Source organism: Mollisia scopiformis (genome assembly GCF_001500285.1).
Source record: "Mollisia scopiformis unplaced genomic scaffold LY89scaffold_2, whole genome shotgun sequence".
Taxonomy (NCBI): Eukaryota; Fungi; Ascomycota; class Leotiomycetes; order Helotiales; family Mollisiaceae; genus Mollisia; species Mollisia scopiformis.
The window spans coordinates 733450-753094 of record NW_017263582.1 but is presented as its reverse complement, the minus strand read 5'-3'; the positions used below and the strand labels follow the sequence as shown (position 1 = coordinate 753094).

Below are 19645 nucleotides of genomic sequence, written 5' to 3'. Positions count from 1 at the left end.
AGAAAACGGCTCAGGGACAGGGACGATGAAGAGTATTTGCGCTACTCCTTCGTCCGAACCTTGATAGATAACCGATATGAACGCCAAGAATGAGAGCAAGTTTCCAGCCATGATGGAGTGTTCAGCACGGGGAAGCGTTTGCTAATGTGCTCACTTGAGCTCGTTTGAGCTAATTTCGGCTTGTGCCACTGGCCACGTCAAAATTAATTCTCCGACCTCATCCAACAACATGTTCGTGGAATTTTTGGCCCAGGAGACAGAAGTTGGCAATAGTTTCTAGTCCAGCTGAGTATTCTGTGTTCCTTACCCTTTTGAGGATGTTATCACGCAATCATTGGTGGCATATGCGTCACGGTCGAACATAATCAGCCAGAGCCTGACATAGGTGAAGCACCGTGTTTTTCGGAAGCTTTATCTTGTCTTTTATCATTATACATTCCTAATGGCCAATCAAATGCGCATTAGGGAAGCTCTATGATCTGTTGGTATCTGCGACGGTTGATGAAATCTCGAATCTCGGATACAATGGTCTTCATGACCCAAGTTCCGTAAAGAAGCCTAGAGAAATGTTAATGAAGACATCCCGAGCGTGGGGTCTGAGAACGGCTTACGCCATCAAGAGTGTGAAAGCGAATGTGAGTTGAGCATTTCGACAAGCGCTTCGAGCTCCTAAATGGGCAGAAGAACAGCCTGACGGACCTTCAATCAGTATGGTCTTCTTTTCAAAGAGGAAATGTTTCCAAGGACTAAGGAAAGGCCGTTGAAGGCATATTTCTAAGATTCACTTACTGGAGACAAGATACCAAGGAAAGCGACTTCGGTGATGCGGGTCTGAATAGTCCGAAGATTGTTGTCCAACCAGGCAAGCAATCCAAAGCGGCAATAGTATGATGTTGAGAGTCAGATCGATACGTTTGGTGTTGAATCTATTCGATGTATGGAACGCTGCTCTCAAGACGACAATGATACTTGTGCCCATGATGACCATAACGTTGGCGTTAGCCAATCTGGTAAACTTGTCAACAGACTGCCGAGAAAGACATTGTACATAAGTTTATTTACTTCTCGGACCAGATGTACGGAACTTCAGGGGTCTCGGTCTGGTTTGAATAGAAATATATGGCATTTGACGGGTCGGAGTTCAGGAGCCTCGACGCGCCTTCCGACCAGAGCAACTTTCGCGATGCGCCTTTCGGATCCAAGGTCCATATCCAGATACAGAGGAACGGAAGGAGTAATTCGAGGCATCTAGCTATGATGGCGAATCTGGGGCAGGGGTCGGTGTGTTGTTTAGATTTATCCTCTTGCATCTTGACCGACGGGTGCAAAACCTTGCAGCTATCTCGCCTCGTAAACAATATTGTGTGCGGGATCGTCAGCCGAACGGAGCGGCGAAACTGAAGGAGAAGCCTCAAATTGTCTCTTGTTTGAAGGTGATTTCAAGATAATCTCTAGTGCTTAGGAAAGTAGCTTGAATCCTAGATCCCAGACCCAGTCCTTTCTCGGAAAGTAGTTGCTTAACGAAGACTTTCATATTGTCTGTTCCAGCCATGAACGGAACTTCTTCTTCCCATCATACAGAGCTTCTACATGACATTTCAAAAGAGGAAGTTTATTGTCATCACCTCCCATAACCTCCTTCAGCTCTCAAGCTGTTTTCTGATCGGAGCAAAAGCGTAAAGCATCGTGTGATGAGCCGAGCTGCGCCGAGATTGAGAATGTTTGAGCACGATGAGCTCTACATTCCTACTTGCCTCCGCCCAGCCTCTCCAGCAGATGCTTCGTGTCCGCCCAGGCAGGCAAGCAGGCAGAATTAAAATCAGCGAGCTAATTGCGAACAATAATGCAATCCAACTGATTCATCTCCACTCACATGCTACGCCTGATCTTCGCGTGTATTTGAGTTCTTTTGAGGATGTATACCACGCGGTGGGACGCGAACTTACGCTCTGAACTCTATGTAGTACATCAGCTTCTCAATACTTTGATATTGGGAGCTAAGCTTTCGTCTGATGAATGGTTGAGCATTGTCTGATACCTCTACCTGTCTTTCAAACGCATTATTGTCCTCGGTCGAGCTAAACCACACTTTCACGAATACTAACGGGATAAGACAATCATGGATATGGATATGGTGACTGCTGTGGCTACGTCGTCAACTTCAATGGTGATGAGTATGGCTACCAGCACGGCAGCGGCATCTGCTGCAACAACAGCAATGGCAATGTCCATGGGCGGATCCACAGGATGCAAACTCTCAGTAAGGATAATATCTCACAAGCAAAAACTTCGCTCTCGTCATCTATGCTTCAAATCAAAGGAAGCGATCTGAAGTCTCGGAACACAAGGGCGTTTCAAAAATGGAATGACAGCAGAAGGCTGCAGTCAACGTTCATCTCTATCTCCACCTAAGAAGCTAACATCTTCTAGATGCTCCTGAATTGGAACACAATAGACGCCTGTTTCCTCTTCTCCGCCTTCCACATTCGCTCCTCCTTCAATTTTTTCCTCGCCTGCCTAGGCTCCTTCCTTCTCGTCATATCCCTTGAACTCCTCCGAAGATTCCAGCGAGAATTCGATCGGCACTTGCAAGCCCGCAAAAGCGTTCGACAAGAAAAGGAATATGTTTTACCTGAAGAGATGGAAGAGAAATTACTGGACAAAGGAGGAGAAGGGGGCGATTTGAGGAAGGAACGGAAGGAGAGATTGGTGGTGGTGATGTTGGAGCAGATCTTGAGGGGTCTGATACATATGGTGCAGTTTTCTGTTAGTTATTGTATAATGCTTTTGTTTATGTATAGCAATGGTATGTACCTTAATTTATTTTTGGTTGTCGGAACTATTCGGAGGGTTTGATATTGACTTTCTGTAGGGTATATTATCACGTCCATCATATTCGGGGCTTTGGTGGGCTTTGCATTATTCACAAGAGATACTTTGCACTCTCCAACTGAGTAAGCCCTCTCGACCATAAATCGTCACTAGATGCTAATCTACAAATCAGCGACATCGACGACCGGGAAAAGGCATGCTGTTAAGAAATGAAATGCTGGGGCGAGATTGGAGTTTGGCTTTTACACGCATAATGATATAATGTAGCATCATGGCAAACATGAATTTGGAGGCTCCCTTCAGCTAGAAATACCTTTCCTCCCAACGGTTCACCATACACCTCGACCTTATCCGTCTCTGGAACCACTTTCCTCGTCCGACAAAGATTTTCTGTTGTCCCAGTCCTGGTGCCTAGTTCCCGAACTTTTCGATACCTCGAAACAGTCGAAGCGGAAGAGATGTGCAGGATCATGCCTCTTGCATAATTGTTGTTCCATTTCGTGCCCACACTTACAACAACTGTCAAATTTTCCAGTATGCGCTGTCTCGGTTGGAGTTGATAAAGCTGTTCCCATAGGTGGTGTCTCCAGCGAAGTCGCAGGTCTCGGGGTTAGAGCTAATTTGAGTGCCGATTTGAGAAGTTCCATGTGTTTCTTGGATATTGAGTATGCTGTCTCTTGATTTATTAGTGCCTTGAAGTCTAAAGTATGGCGAAGACGGATAATACAACAGTGCGTCAAGGACTTTTGAATCAACAGTTATCACACGCATCTGCTAGGACTTGAGTCGAAACAGATTAAAAGAGCAGAGTTATGTTTCTGTTCGTACGATTCATAGGCCTACAACTCGCTGGAAGGCAAAGTCGTTCCTCACGGTGTACCTGCGATATTCGTTTAGTGACTGACGATTGAGGGACATCTAGTCACCGAGCCATCTTTGACGATATAAGGATGTTTGAAAATCGATCTTAGACTAAGAATTCGTTGCTTGCCATTGTACTCATCATGGAGAGCAATCTTGACGCTGCAAGCGCAAGCAGCGCGAGATGCGCAAAACGCGCGGATTGCGCTGAGGGCGCTTTATTATCACTAAGAGCAAAAATCAACCTGAGCATCACGGCTTTACCCTCACTTTCCCGGCAGCTATTGGGAGGTCCACTAGTTCAGGAATCATGTTTAAGGTTCTTAGTTCGACACTCTTCACTAAAAACACCCGGAAAAGCTTAAGTGCTTTAAGCTTCCGGTGACGTGACGTGCAAACGGGCAGTCTAAATTCAAATCGCGAAACCATAAACTTCCCAAATACAACCCACACTTCCTAACTTTCACACTTACTGCATTTCTCGACTTTAAGACTCGTGCGTCTTTACCTACATTTTAATCATGGCGGACCCAAAGATTGATCACTGTTACGAAAAGTTACGCTTGGCTTTCTCACAGATCACGGCAGATAACATTCGGTCCCGATGGGGAGACTACATCCCTTGGAACCTCAAACCAATAATAGATGCAGCAGCCAAGCACGAAACGAGCAAGAAAGTGATCAAGAATCTCACATGGCAAGAAGTGTGGGAGAAACTGCAAGAAGAGGACCCGGCGATCAAGCTCTGGGAAACCGAGAAGAAGTCTGTCACTGGAACACCTCCGGAAGGTTCGACAAAAAATACGTTGGAGAACTCGCCACACCATGTGGTCTATCTTGGCAAGATGTGATCTTTCAAATACAGACCTATGCAGAACGGTGTAATGTGGCATATGTCTCCAACATTGACATTGCTCTGGCACAATTTCATAACGTGGTTGTAGCACAATATCTTGTCCGTGATAAGAATGCTATCACAAATGGAGCCATACAGTTCGAGTCCGAGACGGACAAGGAGTTGATGCTTCGAGCCTTTAACATGTTCGAGAAACGCTTTTTCACAGACCTTTCCGCTCTCGTCATTGGTGGACAAACTCGAATTCTGCGTTGCGTGGCCTCGGAGGATGAATGGAAGAAGGCAAAATTTGTGTATGAGAAAAGGTTGAGGGGCGAAGAAAAAGACGAAGGGAAGATTGTGAAGAGCTGCAGAGTTGTTTGCCACCGTGTGAAAGGGATAACCCGAAACGATCCCCAGGAAGAAGCTCTGCGACTGGAGTTGATCAGTGCGGCGACCGCGTTCGAGGAGGCTGAACTAACCAAGAAGGAAGCCAAGGATCGACATGAGAAAGCCAGAATCAGATTTCAAGACGCAACTTTAGCTTACGAGAAGATGGAAGCAGACAAAGCTTTGGCAGACGCAATTGCTGACCAGATGGATGTTTCATAGTTAAATAGAAATAGACATTGACTATTGCCCCCACATACGAGAGAACATTGAACTTCAAGCATGTCAAACGTTTGTTACCCCGCAGCCGCAATGATGACTGACCATAGATGCAACTGTTCCACGCATACGTGGATGAGCAGATTCGTTGATCAGACTTGGGCCAGCACAACAGGTAAAGCTGATGCCAAAACCGATCATTTGACAGTTGGATAGAGGTGGAATGTACCATGGCTAATCAATCCAGCACGGCCGTTTCGTCTAGGAGGCACGCCAGTAAGTCCACGCTTCGTTATTCCAACGCCATATTAGTATTGATGAATATAGGGGCCAGGTGTGATCAAGGCCTTTGAAAAGCTCTAGGGCACCGACTAACTACTTGTTTCGTTTGGCGGAATGAGTCTCACCCTTCCTTCTTCCACCAGAGCTCCAGGTCAGCCCTGGCCTCACATTGACCAGTCCCCTCACCGCACTGGGCTTCAGTGTGTACAAGGAATCTTGAACTTCGCACCAAACGGACCAGAAGACGGCGGCCTTGTTGTGATGAAAGGCTCGCATGCCTTATGCGAAGAGTTCTTCAGGGCTCATGATGTGACCGGACGTAAAACTTGGGGGCCCGACGATTGGATTGGGTTTGAAGAGTCTGAGACACAGTGGTTTGAGGAGAAAGGGTGTAAGGTCATGAAAGTGTGCGCTGAGCCAGGCGACTTGATATTGTGGGACTCGAGGACAGTCCACTATAATGTCCGACCAAGAAGCCAGAACTTGCTTGCTTTGATATGTGAGTTCCCACTTTAGGACAAGATACAGAAGGACTCCTGTCTCGTAACATGGACGCTTGCTACACGCCAGCATCTTTCGCGACCGTTGAAGACTTCAAGAACAAGGCCAAACTTTTCCTAGAGAGGAAAGGAACGGTAAGTCATTATTATCTGCGCAATCTCATCGACATATACACTAATATCTGCTAAACACATTGGCCGCACGAACATCTTCGAAAACACTGAGAAGAAACTCCGACAAGGGCCCCATGAGAGGAACAGGCCATTCGAAGAGCCGGATCTGCGCTTGGCTGGTGCTGAGGCTTACTGAGCCCATTCTAGCTGCCGCCATCTTACTCTGGGTATCATGTAACCATTTTTCATGTATGCAAGAGTTGAGCCTCTAGAATTTCAACTGCCTTGCCCGCAACAATACTTCGCTCTGAAATATTCCGTAGCAGATCAAACGCAAAATTGAATGTCGTCAAAGTAGTTGTCTTCGGCGTCATTAGGGTGAAAACGTGCTTCCACAGCAAGGATGATTGCAGCAGAGAATGGATGTAATGAAGTTGCCCTTGAGAGGTTAGTACAGACATGAAGTGTGAAGGACGTGAAGACATACCAGGGTCGGTGGCGGACGATAGAGCCTGCATAATTTCTGACGAGAGCAATCATTCCTCGTGCAGATTCCATGCAGATAGATCTGGTTCGAGCAAAGGCGTCCGGGTCTTGCACCCATTGATCTTGAAGAATTCGGTTGATCACGATGAGATAATACAATAGGACTCGCGGAGGATTGTCCTCTGCAATGCAATCCAAGACTCACTGTCAATTCGTCACGACTTGGTATTGGATCATTATGCTCGCCTTTGAGATGATCTGGCAACTCATCGGAGCTCAAAACCAGGGCGGATACTTCATCTGGTGTTGTGGCGCATGATCTGAGAGCACATCGAAATCGGCGATAAATAGTTGAAATCTGAATCATTGCGATATGATACTGAATCGGTCGAGCTCTAGCGTTCCAAGGCTGTGACTGGACTAGAAGCTGCTCGTCTGTAAGTTGTGCCGGAAGCTCAACCTCAAAATCAGATTCGTAGACATATGGAGCCCTCACTAGAATAGGAAGCCCTCGCACAGGACGAATGTCCACCAAAGTTGCCTTTGCACCTCGCGATCAACGACAGTCTCTCCCATATTTTGACTATCAGAATCTAAGCCCAGGCCTCTTGCGATTCTGATTCCACAGTCCCATAAAGACGTACGGAACGTCGCATCTTCCACATTGTTGAACATAATACCAAGTATGAATTGCTTGGACACTTTTCAAGTCCATATTGCGAAGGAAATCACCTTGATATAAATAGAAGAGAGCTGCATCATACCACTTCAGCAGGGGCATTTTGACATCTTTTATATGGAGTGAGCCAAAGATATTGAACACGAATTATCCCACTCACCACATGGTAAATGAGTGGCTATGGCTTCTTCTTCATCAATAAAAAGTAGAATGGCTTGTGCAAAGAACAAGCTCTATGTTAAGAGAGACACTAGCACTTGCAGAATTCTATGAGATGGTAGACTCCGCATACGTGCTGCAGCTCAGAACCTAGGCGCTCGCAATAGTATCATTGCTGAGTCATGGAAAACACAGCGCGAGAGAGACAACTTACGCTCAGATAGCTGAAATATATAGCAAGCCAGAGTGATTTGCTCCCATCGGTAGTCTCGGGTGGATGACCTCTTTGCCAGAAAAACTCGCACTCCGACTCGAGGCAGAATGGTGGAGCGCAAAATGGATCCAAGACACCCATATCTTGCCGTATGACAGAAGTCTTGCAGCACAATCGACACTTGGATAGATGACATGCTCTCCCCAGTCACAGTGGAGACTCGAGCAGAATGCTTGACAGCATCGAAAAGATCTTTCTCAAAGCTCCCTGTAACATTACCCACCTCGACACGTTTTAGTGGATTTTGAGGAAGCTTTCTTGTTTGAGAGTTCAACCGCAATCGCAGCTGCTGATTCTCTTTGAGTAGCTCACCGTACGATAATGACGACGAGATTGTAGCGCTATCAACCATGTTAACTAAAGTCTCGATATCGCAAAGGGGTTTGGGACACTTAATTGCTAGTCAAAATTTGACCTTTGACCTTCACCGCAATGAAATCCACGGCCGAGACATTCTTGACAGGGACTCTCTTTGTTGCATTTGACTCTCCGCTTCCGACAAGAAGTGCAGCTTTGAAGCGGACGCTGAGTTGCTCGGATTTGTGCTCCAGTCGGTAGAGATGCAGCCATTAAAGTTAGATGATCAGCATGTAAAGATGTGTGGACGTTGGAGAGGGCGAAGGTCGTGGCGAGGAGCTTATCGAGGTTAAGTGGGTCTTCCCAAAACAGTCTAGTCTCAATCTGTAGTTCATCTTCAAAAACAGATTACGGCTCGAGTAAACAAGTCCCCATCCAAAATCGGAATACAAGACAGAGTTCAAGGCTACGCCAAGCTCAAAATCATGGAAAGTTCTGGCCATACCATAAGCCACTTCATCTCTCAAAGTATCAGCTTAGTACTTAAATCATGTTGTCTGACGAACTTTCTGGACAATGTATTTCCCAATTTCTACAGTATACAGAATCGTTGCCCTTACTGAAGAAGCCTATATCAAAGTCATCCTTCAAATTCAGTTCAAGTGGATTCCAACCTCGTCTCCGCATCCTATTGAGGAGGTCGAAAGGGCGGTGTTTTAGCTTTCAGTTTCTAGCCAATTGTAGTTTCACATATAATGGGTCAAGACCTCAATATGATAGGTCAGGGGTAAATGCAACGAGGCTCTCGGCAACATGATCGACATTCTGACCCCAAACTGCTTAAAGTGGTGTCTATCCCTCCATCTCTTTTGAACAACTTTTCAATCTAACATTTGTCTAGTAGACGATTTTATGAAATAGCTGCATTGGTTGATAAACTAAGTAAACAAAAATGTCTATTGCATCTTCCACACAATCCACCACTCCGATCCAAAGTCCACAGCTTCCAACAATCTGGCAAAATATCCCGTTCAAGATTAGGAAGTGCCAAGATGGAGGGGAGCATCGTGGCAATCTCGAGATCGTGACTTGGGACTCTGTCAGCGAATTAGGTGAGCCTATGGGTTGGGGAGCGTGCCTCAAGGAGGAATCCGAAGACCTCAAACAAAAGTTCGAGGTAACATCTTTTCTATTACTACCCAATTGAAATATGCTGACCAGTCACTACAGGTTGAGATGAAAGGAGATTTCAAGAATTTCTATGACTATTGGCCACAAGGCTATAGATGGACTTGTTGTGGTTTGCCTGGGGGATATGAGTGGGGCTGTGATAGCCACTTTCCTGGGGAGTGTAAATGTGATAATTGTCGGTAAGTGGTCGTACTCTTCTTGTGTGTTGATGTTTGCTCAAGTTTTGAGAGCGTGAGCTAAACTATCCTGCGTTAAGATACGGCTACAAGCTGCCAAAAGGCTTCCTTGAAGAGAGGAACAAGTCGGCACATGCTAAAGGCTTAACCCTTGGTGAAGGCAACATCAATGGGAAGGAATTTCATTAAGACAATGAATTCATCGCAGATGGGCTAGCTCTGCTCAGATGCTGAACCTAAAACATGCAGAACACCACAACAACCCTTTGTCCCACTATGGAGACCAAACCCAACATATGGATTTGCTCTCTAGAGTTCTCTTCAATATTGTTCCAAATTTCAGTTCAAGCACTTGCTCTTAGCTCACTTCGGTACTAGAAACACACAATAGAATGCAGGAAAATATCTCAAGGAATTGCTATGTGGAAAGAAGGATAGTGCTGAAGCTGCCCCAAGGCCACGTAGATTTCCTGAGTCATTTAGAAGAAGAATATGTCACTGAGATACCAACGTAGTGAGAATTCGAGGTCAGCCAAGAAGTAGGGCATCTCCGTATGAGAAATACTTCATCTGGGAGACCTTGGGCCATTGCGTCATGACTTGGACGTAGAAGCTCGGGGCAAACTGGCGGAGACCAAACAAGGTCTGGCAAACATTGATGGATGGCTTTGAAGCAACAAATGAGTCCTGGATTAGCCCGGGATGCTGCGTTATGTTTGACTTCGACATCACGCGATGAAAGGGGTGATGTAACTTCCATTTGAGAATTCATTGATTGACCACACTCGTGCTGCTTCCACCTTGAAGCTCTGATGAATAGGATTGTCATCTCAAAAACTGACGCCAGTGAGAAGCTCCATAACAACTCCTCGGATCAAGCTAGACTGCAACATCCATTTCACCAATACGCCCGTTCTCTAACGCCATCCCAGCACTTATCCTCTAAGCACGTGATGCAAATGCAGATCCGTAAGCAAAGTTCCAAACCCCCAATCCCAAATCCCGAAGCCTTCCGTCAGCCCTACAACGTATTAGCCTCTTTCAACTACTCAGTCCCGATAGCTCGTAGCTCACCTCCAATCAAAAATCTGACCATCATGATAGGCGATATCATTAATCAGCTTTTGCCGCAGTCGTACATTGGTCGTATCGTATTTCGGACACTCCTCTGTACCAGCGAAGATGAACTTCCCTCCGCATCTTGCGTTGAGCTTCGGCTTCAACTTCGGCTTTGGCGTTGTTCGAAGTCTTGAGATGTGATGGATGGATCATCGACACGTGACGTGTAATTGGACATGCGAGTAGGTTGGGTAGTATGTACTTTTCGTCGACAGGTAAGGCTGTAAGACATGCGCCGAGACGGGAGAAGTTCGCAGCATCCGTGGCTGTGTTCTTTGCGGCAGTGTGGTTTGGTACTGAAATTGAACTTGAACCCGTTGCGTGCGATGGAACTGTTCTTGTGACAATGTGCGCATTTGACAGAGACATTGCTCTGGTGAGGAGAGCGCTGACTCTTTCCAAGGATGTTGACATCTTCATATTTGATGTGTTCTCGATTATAGTGTTGTGTGGATTTTGATTGTGGTAGAACAATTTGGAAGGAGGGAAACTAGACCTTGGAGATTCCCAGCATGGCAGGAAGGATGGTGAATAGCAACGCAGAAAAATGCGAACATCAGTGAATGGACAGGTAGTACGGGCATAACGATGCAAGTAAGATCAGCATTACAAGTTCTATTTCAGACGAGGCACAGTGACGCGTAAAGGACAAAGAATCAAAAAGACGCACGGAAACAATTGGAGACGTCGAGTATTGCTTTTAATGGTTTTGGCAAAGGTATTCAACACCCCCATGCAAAATCAAAGGAGATCCGAGCCATCAATTGATGAGCTGCAACGACGAGACCCGTGTGGCCATCTTGAGACGCTTGAAAGAACTGTACCAAGGAGCCTCCATCTTGTCTGCGCCTGTGTTAAGTCCAGCGAAAATCTAAAGCTCCTCAATCTTAGGCTTGGAAGAAGATGCCTCGCCCTCCTTCTCCTCGTCCTCGAGCTCTGGCATCTCATCGTCGTCGTCATCATCTTCCTCCTCACCTTCCTCGTCACCAGCATCAGCTCCACCGCCCAGTTTAGAGAAGTCGATGCCACCAAAGTCACCACCACCGCCCATCATTGAGCTCATGTCACCCATACCCGGCATGCCGCCCATTCCACCCATTCCTCCTGCCACTCAGTATCAGCTGTTGTTCACGTTCCGTGATTATCCTCACTTACCCAAATCGTCCTCTGGAGCCTCATTTTGCTCATCCTCATCAACCCACTTGTCGAAATCGGTCTTCAGGAAGTGGACCTTCTTTGCGTCCTTCAGAAGTCTTGGCCAGAACTCCTCCTTCAACTCCTTCTTCCGCAGAACCATCTCGACATTCTTGGCAGTGTGGTTGATCTTGCTCTCCTTCTCGTCAATCTCGGCGTAGAACTCAAGCTCGACATGATAATCTCTCTTCAGGGAGTCCGAGTGGCCAGAGAAGGTAAGTCCTTGGGGCTTGAGCTGAAGCTTTAGGTTGGCGGGTTGGACGTCAGGTACGGAGATGGTCAGGTAGATGAAGTTCTTGGCTGCTTCCGTCTTGCTAGATCGTTGAGCCCAGAGAACTGTCACAAATATTAGCTACTTCTCTGCTGCAATGTAGAAGTGTCTTGCGTAGGCATTGGTGGCTGGTTTGCTTCTCCAGCGATAGGCTGAAGCCTTGGGAGCTGAAATAGCTTCCGCACAGAGTGGAGTTGAAGCTTACCTTCAGGAGTCGCGGCCGAAGACATGATTGATACTGGTGATGGAGGATCAAGAGTCGGCAAGGAAAGAATATCAATTCAGATGTGGGGAGAAGGTAGGTTGGCGGAATGGTGAATTTGTTGTTTGGGGTCGGATGGAAGAGAAGTAAGTGTGTGCGCGGGAGGAGCTGCAGAATGAATGCGGCGAGGGAAACAAGGCTGGAAAGTCTGGAAAGTTTAGGAACATAGAAGAAGCGCCGAAGGGAAGGCGGTCAAAACAACCTTGCAACGCATGGAATTCGAAGTGAGACAAACCAGTGATTGTCTAAGACATTGGGGATCAGGACTGTTCGTGATATTCAATAAATTATTAGTTAGTTGTATGGCATTTGCACAGAGGCTTCCAAGTCAATGTCTTCGTGCCCCACGTTTTGCGGCTCGCGGGCCTGAGTCCAACGTCAGAGGAACAATTAGTCGAGAGTCAAGAACAAGCGCCTTGAAACCTACCTACGAGACATTCAACCACAACTCGAGCAAACATCTCATCAACCAATATTCCTGACGGACCACGATCCGGACTCTGATGCAGAGCACTGTCTCTGCGAATTCACAGTACAGGATGGAGACCCTCAAAGCAATGTTCGTGAAGCCAGATCCGCAGACACAAGTCAGTATCACAGCCCCGCGCTCAAGGCAGCACAACTAAATTAATATGTTCAGGTTAGGAAGTGCAACCAGCTTATACGTCAGAATACACGGAAGCTCGACCGTGATATCGCGAACATGAAGCTGGCAGAGAACAAGGCACGAACCCTCATCATCCAAACCAATCGTCGGGCACAGCGGAATCCCGCCCAAGCCAAGCAGGCCGAGAAGGATATCCGGATCTTCGCTCGGGAGCTTGTACGGACGAGGAGACAACATAACAGACTTGTCACGTCGAAGGCGCAACTCAATAGTGTATCGATGCAGGTTACAGAGGCGTTCGCGGTGCGGAAGATTGAGGGTAGTATTCGATCGAGCGTCGGGATCATGAAGGACGTCAATAGCCTAGTAAGGTTACCAGAATTGACCGGAACCATGCGGGAATTGAGTCAAGAGCTTGTCAAGGCCGGTATCATCGAGGAGATGGTTGGAGATAGTCTTCCAGATGAGTTAGAGGAGGAAGATGAGGAAGCAGAGTCTGAGGTGGACAAGGTGCTTGGGGAAATTTTATCAGACAAGATGTCGAAGGTTGGAGCAACGCCTACAACGCCTACACCGGTGCAACAAGAGCCTGTAGCAGAAGATGAGGACGAGGAAGATGCCGAGGCCATGCTAGATCAGATGCGTGGACGTCTGGAAGCACTGAAGAGCTAAGACCCTTCGATATTCATTGTATAGGAGTTTGGTAAGGATTGACTATATCAAGGCGTTTCTGGTTGGTATTGCAAGAAAGTAAGCGGCTCGCGGAGCTTTTGAATGCATTTAGATTCCCCTTTGATTGAGTATATCGTTGAGTGACGTATGGAAAAGCTTTAAGTCTTTGCTACCATCTTTGAACTCGTCCGTACTCCAAGATAAGGAATTTGTGTTGAGTTCTCCTTATCACATACTGGCACACGCCGCCTAGTCGAAATCGAGTAGTCGAAGTTGAAGGGGATAGGTCCTGACTTTCGTCAGAGGCATATTTAGCTCGATCTCTCGACAACAACCGTCAACCTCCAGCCTCCACCAAGCCTTCGCTCAACACCGATCACCTTTCTTTCGCAGCTCATTCACCAATCTCCATTTGTAGCAAATCTTGAACTGGTTGCTGAATTTTTCCTTCACGCTGATTTCGGTCAATCTTCAAGTTTTATCTGTTTTTTTCACCTTGCCGCCGTGTGTTCTGAAGCGCAGCTGGAGACAACGCACCGCAAGATGTCCGAATCAAGAAATAAGAGGTCAGTTCTTCCAGGGTTCTCCTGCAGCTCCTATGAGGTGCGCCTATACTTACAATGATCCCAGGATCTCTTCCAAAGTCTCAACAGTTCCGAGAGATTATGCCACACCACCTCGCGCTCGTCAAACCCAAGCCATGACCTTCGGGTCACCCCTTCCTAGAACAGCGAGAGCACAGTCACTTGCAATAAACAGAGGTCGCGGTGGCATTCATACGCCGGAACAGGAAAGCACGACTAGAGAAACAGTCTATCGGTCTGTATCTGCTTCGATGTCGACTCCTCGAAAGAGATCTCAGGTCGACCGCAAGCTCACAAATAGTGACGAGAAGAAAAACCTTCAACGTGAACCTCTAACAAAGAAGCAAGCCCGGAAGGCGGACCAACTATATGGAGATAGCGAACAACCTGACAAGTGGATGCTCGACTCTGGCATGAACTTTGGCATTCACGTTGGCCATCATATCAATTGGCACGACGTACAAATTGAGGCAAATATCAATAGTGAGTACTGTCCAGAACAGGCGTCCCATGATATTGAGGACAATGGAGCGAATCGGAGTGCCAAAGCTTTCGGAGTAAGTTTGTTGACATTATATCATAGGCAGAGGTGATCTCATTATCAGAGCCCCCAAATCCTTGACACCGGAAGAAGTAGTAGCACAAGCATGGCCCAATGAGTTTCCTTGCGATACTCATCAGGATGCACCGAACGTGGCGTACCGCGATGTCAAGATCAAAAATGCAATCGCTAAATATTACAAGGGTATGCCTTCCATTGATACCTGTTTTCTTGAGTATCTCCTTCTGTGGCATAATCTTCAAGACGAGATGTCGGCCTTGAACCATGCTGCTATGCTCCTCACCCCCGAATGATGTAAGGTACGCTAATGCCATTCTCGAAATAGGTGACCTCAATAAAGCTACCTACGAGACAAAGAGAAACTTACTGCTTGAGTATCTCACTGGTAAGTTTGTTCATCTACCTTTGATCTACGTCCCAGATCTCCTCTTGTGCGGCGCTAACTGGGTGATTGAGCAGCAACTCATGAAGGCCGTGCCGTAAATCACATTACTGAGGAGAGCTATGGAACTAGACCTATTCGCGACTATCGTGTTGGTACACATCGTCGACATGGCCTATCTGTTTATGCTTTTTTAAGCAATGGCGTTATTCACTTCCGAATTCACGAAGAGGACAACAAGAAGCTTGTGCTTCCCAAGAAGGCAGTCGATTTCGACGACGTTAAGTTCCTGCCTGAATATGGACAAGGTACCCCAAAAGAAACGAAAGAATACATCTTCAAACGACTCATCAATCATGCCGAAAGTCCGGAACTTGGCGGGACATTCTCGAGAGAACACCAACCCTCTTGCAGCCCACGCTTGCAAGACGAGTATGACGATCTCCACTCTAACTATACACTGTCTAGCCAAGCCATTCTTGGGCAAGAGGAAGACGATGGATTGTTCGACGCTTTGCAGAACTTCGAGCAAACAGGGAAATTGCTTAAAAACGAAGTCCTTAAACGGGAAGGCGCGCTGCAAGAGCATCACATAGACCTCACAAGAGAGAAGGAGCGACTTGTGCTGCTCGAACAATCCCTAATGCAGCGTCAGAATGTCCTTGAAGTCCAGGAGAAACTTGGGCTTGATCGAAAGGAGGTACTTGCTGAGAAGAAGCGTCTTAACGCACTTGGGAAGACTTTAGAAGAGAATGACCGTGTCAGGAAGCGAGAGTTAGACGAAAAGGCAGCCGCCCTGGTTAAAGAGGAGAATCGCCTCCAGTCGTTGAAAACCTCTATGGACAAGCGCGATGAACAGCTTGTGAACGACCGGGCCAAACAAGACAAGCAGGTCGAAAAGTCTCGTGAATCTTTATTGGAGCGCAAGAATCAACTCGACAAGCGAGATGCAGCAATCGAACAGAAGGAGAGTGCCCAAGCCGAGAAGGAAAAAGCACTCGAATTGAGGGAGCGAGCCATCAAAAACCAGGAGCAAGAGCTCAGCAAGAAGGAAGAGTCAAATCGAAGACGAGCGGAACAAGTTGACAAGCAAGAAGCCGCTCTGAAGAAGAAGGCTCTTATGGTTTCCAATAAAGAAAGCACCAACGGAGCTATTGCTAGACTCAAGGCAGATTACACTGCCAAGATCAAGCAAAAGGACGCTGAGATTGCTGTGTACAAGGATCCGTACCGGCTACGAATTGACAGCGAAACCACGTTCAGCAGGAGCTTCCACAAGATTCCTGATGACCAACCTAACGGCGGAATGTACTTAGAGAAGGCACATGCTAGCGTTGCGGGTAAGGGCGACTTTACTCACATGAAGTTTGATCATTTTCGAATTGTTCAGTTCCCTGCTATCAAAGTCGAGGGTGAGCTGGTTAAGTAAGTTGCATTACTCTTTGCCTCATAGCAGATACTAACTTAGTTAGGGAGGGTTATGAGTATGATGGCCACAAGTATTCTGTATATCGGAACGAAGGAAAGATCAAGCTGGTACAGGACTTTGAGCCAGGCATGTTACGCCAACAGGACAATAGGCTAGTCATCTCTTGGAATTGCCTAAAGGAGCAGGGGGAGCCAAGCTTTACCATTTGAGCAAGTAGCACCTGGTTTGTCGCGATTGGGAAGGAGCGTTGGCGTTTATAGATGTCCCAGCCTTCTGGGACATGTTCGTTGTAGAAAAGGTATTTGATGATATTGTCGAGGGTAACGTCGTATACGGAATGTTTACTATGGAGTTCTTAATTGTATAGTAATCTTCGAGCCATTGAGTAAATGAATATAATGATGTCTGAAACTAATACTGGGCTTGATTCAGGCCTTTTTCATGAAGTCCATCAGATCAAATCCAGAACCAGAAGTATCCGCTGTCTTCTTCTGAGCCAATATAGCAGCCAGCCCACCTTTCCGTGTCTTTGCCCGTTTCTTACTACTTGAGTTTGTGGATGAGGTAGCTACAGCTGGACTTGCTGAAACTCCTATATGATCTGCTGGCTGTGAGACCACCGATGTCAATGATTGTCTCTTGACTGCCGGTGGTGCTTTAACGGTCTCCCAAGTCTTTTTTCCACAAATTCCACATTCATAGACCATAGCTCTCTTCTGCACGGTACGCTCCACCGGCTTCCTTTTCTTCGAGACTTTCGATCGTTCAATATGACTCTCTAACGTCCCCTCCCAGCCTGGTACAACTAAAGCTCCACAAGCCCCGCATGCAGACTTCCTTTGTGTACCTTCAACCTCGATTTGATTGGCGAACAGCAGAGCATTATGTCGCGACATCAAATGTCTGGATGTCTCTGGGGCTGCAGTCGCAAGTAGATGTGCGGATTCATTCAGATATCGCAGATGCGCCGACAATTCCGGAGATGCCATGACCTCGATTTCGAATCCGGAGCTTGTGATGACATGTCGTGAGTACGCGTTGTGTGGAGGCGTAGAAAATATGAAAGAGGTTAAAAAATGCCGAAGCGATTGTCGAGATATTTTTTGTGACTTGCGACGGGAAGGCTGTTCCAAGACTGGACATACCACCATCCTAAATACCGAATCGTCCCAAACCGCGTCAGAGATTGGAACCGCAGGCAGAAAGCAGAATAAGATGTGATTCTGCAACGTTTATTTGCTGTTCTTCGTTTTCGCAATTGAAATCGCGACCATGAACCCCGCATTGCAAGAAGTACAGGGCTTACGGATTGCCGTGGAGGGCTGTGTGAGTAGCATCCAACCATCGCTATGCCTGAACGTGTTTTGACTTGTAATTAGGGTCATGGCACACTCAATGCGATATACGCTGCTGTGGACAAAGCCTGTGAAGCTCGTGCCTGGGATGGAGTTGATCTCCTCATTATTGGCGGGGATTTCCAGGTACATACTTCACCCCGTATAGTTGGACTCTGCTAATAGGAATAGGCAGTCCGAAATGCTTCTGATCTGACTGTAATGTCATGCCCCGTCAAATACCGAGAGATTGGAGACTTTCACGCATACTACGCTGGAACCACGAAAGCTCCTTACCTGACCATCTTTGTCGGAGGCAACCATGAAGCTAGCAGTCATCTCTGGGAGTTATACTACGGTGGATGGGTTGCACCTAATATCTACTACATGGGAGCTGCCAATGTTGTGCGAGTGGGAGGTGTCCGTATTGCTGGCATGTCCGGCATCTGGAAAGGATATAACTTCAACAAACCACATCACGAACGATTGCCATACAGCCAAGATGACATCAAGTCAATATATCACATTCGAGAAATCGACACTAGGAAACTACTTCAGCTAAAGACACAAGTCGACATTGGTATCAGCCATGACTGGCCCAGAGCTATTGAACGTCACGGCAACGAGAAAGCTTTGTACAGGTGGAAACCGGATTTCGAACAAGAGTCGAAGGACGGCACTCTGGGTAGCGTGGCAGCAGCACATGTCATGGATCGTCTGAGACCTCCATATTGGTTTGCAGCCCATATGCATTGCAAATTCCCTGCTATTAAGACTTATGATGGAGCGCCGGCACCGAAAGATGGTTCTTTTGAAAGCACGCCAGCTACAGCAAAGCCGGAGACTACCAATGGAGGCAGCTCGGGGGTAATGAATGGAACAGCACCCACACACAATTCAGATGAAATTGATCTGGATCTGGATGACGATGCAGAGAAACCACCACCAACCAAAGGGGGTGTGGCTTCGACAAACACGGACGAGATCATGCTGGACGACGACGATGATGACGTTGTTATAGATACGGAATCCTCAGCCGTCCCTACAGACGTTCGTGCTCAACTACCTGCAGCCTTTGCACGACCACCACCTCCAACGGCTCGGGCACAGCCTGGCCAGCCAATACCGGCAACAATACCTAACAAAGTTGTCAGATTTCTTGCTCTGGATAAATGCTTACCTGGCCGCAAGTTTCTTCAGCTCCTTGAAGTACAACCTCATTTGACACTGACGGCTCCAGAAGGCTCAACTACTAGACAGAAGGCTAAGTTCGAGTATGATCCCGAATGGTTAGCTATAACCAGAGTCTTTGCTCTTGATATAGTCCTTGGAGATAAGAATGCCAAGCCACCACATGATCCTGGTGAGGCTCATTACCTTCCTCGAATCGAGAAAGAATTGGAATGGGTCAATGAGAACGTTGTGAAGGCTGGAAAATTAGAGATTCCGGAAAATTTCGTGCTCACGGCTCCTCCCTTTGTCGTAGGCTCACCTGAAATTGTCCAAGAAGGACCAGTTGAATACGACAATCCACAGATGCAACAATTTTGTGATCTGATAGGAATCGAGAACAAGTTCACCGCGACTCAAGAGGAACGGGATGAGCGGATGAGGAATGGACCCCCTCCTGCAGAAGAACGACGGAATGGTGGGTTTGGCAGGGGAGGAAGAGGAGGTGGAGGTCGTGGCGGTGGCCGGGGAAGAGGTCGCGGCCGGGGCAGAGGTGGGAGAGGACGAGTTTGGTAAGAGGACCAGAGTCGTTTTTCGTATGGATTTGGAAGATACCCACAGCATCGTGGCCCACGATGACAGCTTTGCAAGCAGCACTTACTATGAACCTTCATCGCTCCGATTCACGCCCGAGAGAAACACAAACGTCCGGCTTGTGTCGCTTGATAGTTGTTCCCATGCCTCTTTGGGAGTACAAGCATGGG

At 47.1% G+C, this 19645-nt stretch overlaps 12 protein-coding genes across 12 annotated transcripts; 7 read left to right on the top strand and 5 right to left on the bottom strand.

Moving 5' to 3' along the window:
* Positions 1–133: 133 nt before the first annotated feature.
* On the bottom strand, positions 134–1377 carry LY89DRAFT_776994 (uncharacterized protein). Its single transcript, XM_018222095.1, has 4 exons — positions 1063–1377; positions 790–1007; positions 612–690; positions 134–558 (listed from the first exon to the last, which is right to left on the bottom strand). Exons 1-4 carry the CDS (start codon positions 1308–1310, stop codon positions 462–464), a joined length of 642 nt encoding a protein of 213 aa, XP_018077555.1. The 5' UTR covers positions 1311–1377; the 3' UTR covers positions 134–461.
* A 742-nt stretch (positions 1378–2119) lies between these two features.
* On the top strand, positions 2120–3038 carry LY89DRAFT_727969 (Ctr-domain-containing protein; the record flags this gene model as incomplete). Its single annotated transcript, XM_018219217.1, has 4 exons — positions 2120–2260; positions 2431–2806; positions 2873–2954; positions 3005–3038. The coding sequence occupies 4 exons, from the start codon at positions 2120–2122 to the stop codon at positions 3036–3038; spliced, it is 633 nt and encodes a 210-aa protein (XP_018077554.1).
* Positions 3039–4214: 1176 nt separating this feature from the next.
* On the top strand, positions 4215–5140 carry LY89DRAFT_727968 (uncharacterized protein; the record flags this gene model as incomplete). The annotated part of the gene is made up of 2 exons (XM_018219216.1): positions 4215–4482; positions 4569–5140. 2 exons carry the CDS (start codon positions 4215–4217, stop codon positions 5138–5140), a joined length of 840 nt encoding a protein of 279 aa, XP_018077553.1.
* Positions 5141–5373: 233 nt separating this feature from the next.
* On the top strand, positions 5374–6081 carry LY89DRAFT_754934 (uncharacterized protein). The gene is made up of 2 exons (XM_018221337.1): positions 5374–5918; positions 5951–6081. Coding segments are annotated over exons 1-2 (387 nt in total). The 5' UTR covers positions 5374–5533; the 3' UTR covers positions 5953–6081.
* Positions 6082–6995: 914 nt separating this feature from the next.
* On the bottom strand, positions 6996–8232 carry LY89DRAFT_170654 (uncharacterized protein). Its single transcript, XM_018205568.1, has 2 exons — positions 7572–8232; positions 6996–7272 (listed from the first exon to the last, which is right to left on the bottom strand). The coding sequence occupies exons 1-2, from the start codon at positions 7981–7983 to the stop codon at positions 7106–7108; spliced, it is 579 nt and encodes a 192-aa protein (XP_018077551.1). The 5' UTR covers positions 7984–8232; the 3' UTR covers positions 6996–7105.
* A 599-nt stretch (positions 8233–8831) lies between these two features.
* Positions 8832–9665, top strand: LY89DRAFT_679990 (uncharacterized protein). The gene is made up of 3 exons (XM_018213986.1): positions 8832–9105; positions 9159–9298; positions 9376–9665. The coding sequence occupies exons 1-3, from the start codon at positions 8881–8883 to the stop codon at positions 9482–9484; spliced, it is 474 nt and encodes a 157-aa protein (XP_018077550.1). The 5' UTR covers positions 8832–8880; the 3' UTR covers positions 9485–9665.
* A 574-nt stretch (positions 9666–10239) lies between these two features.
* On the bottom strand, positions 10240–10975 carry LY89DRAFT_170525 (uncharacterized protein). Its single transcript, XM_018205565.1, has 2 exons — positions 10370–10975; positions 10240–10316 (listed from the first exon to the last, which is right to left on the bottom strand). Exon 1 carries the CDS (start codon positions 10832–10834, stop codon positions 10409–10411), a length of 426 nt encoding a protein of 141 aa, XP_018077549.1. The 5' UTR covers positions 10835–10975; the 3' UTR covers positions 10240–10316; positions 10370–10408.
* Positions 10976–11285: 310 nt separating this feature from the next.
* On the bottom strand, positions 11286–12109 carry LY89DRAFT_727965 (HSP20-like chaperone; the record flags this gene model as incomplete). The annotated part of the gene is made up of 3 exons (XM_018219215.1): positions 11286–11518; positions 11570–11944; positions 12085–12109. 3 exons carry the CDS (start codon positions 12107–12109, stop codon positions 11286–11288), a joined length of 633 nt encoding a protein of 210 aa, XP_018077548.1.
* Positions 12110–12680: 571 nt separating this feature from the next.
* On the top strand, positions 12681–13420 carry LY89DRAFT_574374 (uncharacterized protein; the record flags this gene model as incomplete). Its single annotated transcript, XM_018208740.1, has 2 exons — positions 12681–12728; positions 12782–13420. 2 exons carry the CDS (start codon positions 12681–12683, stop codon positions 13418–13420), a joined length of 687 nt encoding a protein of 228 aa, XP_018077547.1.
* A 314-nt stretch (positions 13421–13734) lies between these two features.
* On the top strand, positions 13735–16895 carry LY89DRAFT_170555 (uncharacterized protein). Its single transcript, XM_018205567.1, has 6 exons — positions 13735–13986; positions 14051–14487; positions 14588–14749; positions 14892–14951; positions 15026–16373; positions 16421–16895. The coding sequence occupies exons 1-6, from the start codon at positions 13964–13966 to the stop codon at positions 16584–16586; spliced, it is 2196 nt and encodes a 731-aa protein (XP_018077546.1). The 5' UTR covers positions 13735–13963; the 3' UTR covers positions 16587–16895.
* On the bottom strand, positions 16727–17615 carry LY89DRAFT_679986 (uncharacterized protein; the record flags this gene model as incomplete). The annotated part of the gene is made up of 1 exon (XM_018213985.1): positions 16727–17615. A coding segment is annotated over exon 1 (494 nt), but the record flags the coding sequence as incomplete, so codon positions are not given.
* Positions 17616–17649: 34 nt separating this feature from the next.
* On the top strand, positions 17650–19548 carry LY89DRAFT_754922 (DBR1-domain-containing protein; the record flags this gene model as incomplete). Its single annotated transcript, XM_018221336.1, has 3 exons — positions 17650–17703; positions 17757–17858; positions 17904–19548. 3 exons carry the CDS (start codon positions 17650–17652, stop codon positions 19455–19457), a joined length of 1710 nt encoding a protein of 569 aa, XP_018077544.1. The 3' UTR covers positions 19458–19548.
* Positions 19549–19645: the final 97 nt, after the last annotated feature.